Source organism: Setaria italica, chromosome IX, assembly GCF_000263155.2.
Source record: "Setaria italica strain Yugu1 chromosome IX, Setaria_italica_v2.0, whole genome shotgun sequence".
NCBI lineage: Eukaryota > Viridiplantae > Streptophyta > Magnoliopsida > Poales > Poaceae > Setaria > Setaria italica.
Genome location: NC_028458.1, coordinates 23,576,697 through 23,581,515, shown reverse-complemented (window position 1 = coordinate 23,581,515; position 4,819 = coordinate 23,576,697). Strand labels below are relative to the sequence as shown.

The 4,819-nt window shown below is 42.7% G+C and overlaps 2 protein-coding genes across 2 annotated transcripts; both read right to left on the bottom strand.

Moving 5' to 3' along the window:
* Positions 1 to 134: 134 nt before the first annotated feature.
* LOC101785124 (CASP-like protein 2U2) lies at positions 135 to 1,237 on the bottom strand. Its single transcript, XM_004986585.2, has 3 exons — positions 954 to 1,237; positions 467 to 599; positions 135 to 377 (listed from the first exon to the last, which is right to left on the bottom strand). Exons 1-3 carry the CDS (start codon positions 1,235 to 1,237, stop codon positions 135 to 137), a joined length of 660 nt encoding a protein of 219 aa, XP_004986642.2.
* A 1,141-nt stretch (positions 1,238 to 2,378) lies between these two features.
* LOC105915142 (zinc finger BED domain-containing protein RICESLEEPER 1-like) lies at positions 2,379 to 3,526 on the bottom strand. Its single transcript, XM_012849017.1, has 3 exons — positions 3,445 to 3,526; positions 2,630 to 3,344; positions 2,379 to 2,469 (listed from the first exon to the last, which is right to left on the bottom strand). The coding sequence occupies exons 1-3, from the start codon at positions 3,524 to 3,526 to the stop codon at positions 2,379 to 2,381; spliced, it is 888 nt and encodes a 295-aa protein (XP_012704471.1).
* Between the last annotated feature and the right edge of the window lie 1,293 nt (positions 3,527 to 4,819).

Genomic DNA, 4,819 nt, shown 5'->3' with positions numbered 1-4,819 from the left:
TTTTTCCTACCATAACTTACATATTATTATGCTCTTGTTTTCACTGAACACAACACGGTATGGCATTTATTATCTAGGCCCCGGTCCCCATTTCTCTTTCGAGAAATTACTAGCAAAAAGATATGCTTGATATCCTATATTTTTCTGCCTTCACCGGCGCCGTACAACCGGAACAGGTTGAACGTCGACAGGGCCGAGACAACGACCATTGCCACGACGGCGACGAGCGCACAGTTGATGGCAACGGCGGCATGCATGCTGAACCTCTTGTAAAGGTGGACCGTCTTCATCCACCCGAACTGCGCCTGTCCGAGCTTGCTTATCATCGCCGCCACCAGCGCTCCCGCCAGTGCCGAGAGCGCGACGTAGGCTATCACCTGCATTAATCAGTTCTAGATCAGAAATCATCCAATGTGTATCGAGGACAATTGAAGGACAGTGAAATAAACAAGGTACGCCACCGTGCCTGATCGCAGAAGAAGATCGCGCAGGCCATTGGCTTGCTGACGAGCGGCCTGCCTCTGACCGTGCTCACCAGGCAACTCCCTCCCTGGAGAAAGTTGTAGGACGCCGCTATCAAGTTTGTGTTCACCAGGAGCCTGCATCCAAATGCTAAAGTCACCGGCCTGGAATTTTCTTCAATGCTAAATACTACTCCCTCCGTTTATTTTTATAAGATGCACACGCCTAACAAGATTTAAACTTTAAAATCTTTGACTAATAATTTAGCCAACATTTCTTTTATTTTTATAATACAAACTTGATATGGTTAAATTCGTAATCAAATGTACTCTCCAATTATTATAAGTTCATAACTATAATATAAGGTAAATAAACGATCAAAATGCAATCTAGGAGATCATGTTAAACTAGATCACATCTTATAAAAATAAATGGAGGAAGTACAGGAGATGGTGCATGGCATCACTAGTACTCGGAGGCAGCGCGCTTACACGAGCGACGGCATGTCCGTGTACCGCGCCACCTTCACGAACAATCCGAAGAAATCACGAGTCTCCTTGTTCACCTTGAGCAGCACGGCCACGGCCAGCGCGAATCCGCACGCCGCGAACCGCAGGGCTACCTCGGCGGCGCGCAGCCTCCTCTCCGTGCGTGCGGGCACGCGCAGCCCAGCCCCGCCGCTGCCAGGGCGCCACCGCGGGGGGACGACGACGGTGTCACCGCCGTCGGAGGCCAGGCTGATGATATCATCGCTGCCGCATCCCTCTCGCTCCATTCTCGACACTTCCAGAATTGCGTCTAGAATGATGCTGCTTGTTTTGAGAACGAATATGAGATACCGAGACAGGGAACTCGGGTAGTATATGGAACGACGGGTATCCTTGGGATATGTAAACATACTTCGGGATATCTTGGTGATGTACATCTATCTGGAATGGACGCCCTTAGATGGATATCGCTTTAATAAATAACAGAGTAATCTAGAGTTCAAAATATGTGGAATAAAATAACAGAGTAATCTAGAGTAAGTTTTGAGAGATAAAATTTAAATCCTAGAGTAACATTTTTCTTCTAAATGAAGTGAGTATATTTTTAGGAAAACGTCTAGTCAAGTTCGAGCGTGCATGCGTTAGAGTTCCCATGCACACTCACATTGCTGTTCGGTGCGGATACCTTCACCTCCCAAGGGGCTGCATAGAAATTACACTATTTATTTTGTTTAAATGTATTAGGCCTGCAAAGGTTTGGAGAGGAAATCCTATCCATCTTCCTCCAGATTTTTTCTTACATATCTTTTAATGTTTGATATTTATTCGTGCTACAGTAAATGAATAATTCATAGGGGATATCAACATTTCAAATCTACTAGTTCCACATTTCGAATGTACTAGTTACCTTATAAAAATGTTGGATTAGTCTGCGTGAAATTATGAACTAGATTCGAAAAAGTATTGAATATAGTATATTGGAAATGTTAATTTTACTACTCTTGCTTTCCATTGATTTACTGGATCGTTTGCTATTGTCTAGAGTTTATTGGGCTGTCACTGTCATGAACCTTAAAGTTATAAAGCCTGAAAATCTTCTCCGATCCCGAAATACATAGAAGCCCGAGAGCGGGGTGGCCCCTAATCATTGGAAAACCTATCGTAGATTTTTTTCCACGTAAGTCTTCCCTCCGCTCGTTCCTATCCCTAGCACGCACCCAATCGTTCCCTCGCGCCGCCACTTGCTACTTGCGCATCTGCTTGCTCCGTCGCTCGCGTCACCGTCTGCTCGCGCCGTCGCTACCTCTCCACCTCTGCACTCCATTTTATGGGTTCAAGGCCTCAGGGTATTAGGTCTTCGCTTCCCGATGGATCGAGAAAAATTGCCTAGGCCGAACTTCTATAAGATGCTTGCCTCACTAAATTGATTCAAAAAACTATGAAGAGCTTTAGCTTTTGCCCATTCATCTTCACTTGGAACTTGGTGATTTTGCTGTACCGCATATCTGTTGAGAGCCACCTTATATTTCAAAGCATCATCCAACACAACATACATAGCATTCCAACAGTACGGAACATTCAGAATCAGTTCTGACTTTGCTTTGAGGTCTGAAGTCTGTACAATTGTGTTGAAAATCTACATGGGGCATGGTGTGGATGTAACAACTTTTATAATGTACCTCACTCTTCCAATTGCATTTGAAATTACCTTAAAGCTAGCCTGAACTATAATGTTGAGCACATGGGTAGCACACTTGACATGAAGGTGTCCACCTTTGAAGAACATCCTAACACCTAAAGCATCATGCATGTCCTTTACTGCTCTGTTATTCACACTGGCATTGTCTAATGTCAAGGTAAACAGCTGATCAATCAACTCCCACTCCATCAGGCATGAGGCAATTCTATCCTGTACCGCATATGATGTATATGGGAAAGAAATCTTCTTGAATGTTATGATTTTCTTATGCAGTTCAAACTCCTCATCAATCAAATGTGCTGTAACACATAGATAGCCTAGGTTCAGGTCAGAAGACCACACATCGGTTGTAAGGGTAACATTGGACTTCACCTTTCTGAACTTGTTCCTCAGTTGCAACTTCTCCTCTTCATAAAACAAAACATAATCTGTGCGTACATTTCGATGACCAACAACTCTAAAAGAAAGTTGACAATAGTTTATCAAGTTTGTCCAATTAGGATCATTAGCTTTATAGAAAGCAATCTCTGCACTGATAAAATATTTGGCAATCAAAATGCGAAATACTTCTGGATCAAAGACACCCTTTTCCTCGTTGATAGACGTTGGCTTCAATGTTGCTATGAATCTATCCCTATCCTCTTGTGGAATGGCATGATAGTGAATCGCAATGTGCCTGTTGAGGTGAGCTTTAACTTTTCCAGGTTCAAAGGACAAATGAAACTTACAGTATCTGCATATTGCCTTCTCCTTGCCATCAACCACTTCGGTATCAATAAATTCCCAAACTTTAACTCTCTTCCTGGATGATCGACTTGTCAGTTAACAAACTATCACGGCTGTCGACCTCAACCATAACTTCTTGTCCTAAATCCATATCACCTAGATGACACAAATGTAATTTCAGTATAAGATAATAAAAGGAATCACAATTGTTGCATAAAAAAATAGAACTACTGTAAATTCATAACATTCAGATTGCCATCACATATATATGAGGAAGTACTAACTGAAAATTCATAACTAAACTGCTAGTTATAGTATACTGTTTACTTAGATAATTGCAGCCTTGCATCCTGCATCCCAAAATTTTGTATACTGCTTCTTCACATTTTGTTATACTATTATCTGAGCACATAAACACAAACTAGTAAGGACGTGTACAGCTTTTGATCGAATCTGATAATTAACTGCATAGCTAACTCGTACAGTAACTTCAATATTGCAGTAGAAGATGAACTTGAAAAGAAAAATAACTTGGCAGGTAACTATTATATTTCTGTAACAAATCCAGGAAGCACGGCGGCCTTATGAACCCGCTGCGAGCATTTTTCGTTTGTAGAGACATACAGTAGTAGTTAAGAATATTAGCACTCTTATGAACCCAGGATCCATACACCTGGCCTCTGAACAAGCCTGCTCGTAACTAAGGCCAACAAGCTCTGTTTTGGGTGTTACACTTCAGCCAAACATTCGTTAAAAAAAAAACCTTCAGCCAAAACATCGTCAATGATTGGCTCCTGACGCCTCTGCACCAAACCATCCGGACCCTGATAGCCATCTGTTAGGGTTACAGTTTATCCTGTTTTTTGGGAGTAGGGTTACAGTTCATTCTGTGCTACCATGCAACTAATTCTGTAGTTGTGACTTTGCAAACATCGTAAATTAGCTAGCAGTTATATTGGTTTTACAAAATATTTTTGAGGAAATTGGGTTTGCAAAATATTAGCCAGATAATTTAGCATGCCAGTACTACTCAAACTCTGACCCCAGGAGGACGATCGCTTTTTCTTGCATCCCGGCTATGCTTTGACCCCAGGAGCAGGCTTCTTCAAGAACTCAATCAACAATCTAAGCTTGCTCCAGAAAAAGAAGATCTTGAGGGATGAGCAAGCGATGATTCATTACCGATCGAAAGGAGTAAATACAGGTCTAACTTGATCTCACCCCGCCCCACGATCATAAGGATGAGCTGCTTCGATGTGGGCGGAGATGGATCAGCGCGGAGCTCCACCCGCTACCGGTGGATTTGACTTCACAAACCCTAGGCAACTGAGAGAGTGGTGTAACTGTATGAGAGGAGGGAGTGGGATTTATATGAGGGAAGAGGGAACAATCGAGAAGTCCAGCAGAGTACCTAGTTGGTTGCCAGCGGCAAAGAGGTGAGTGT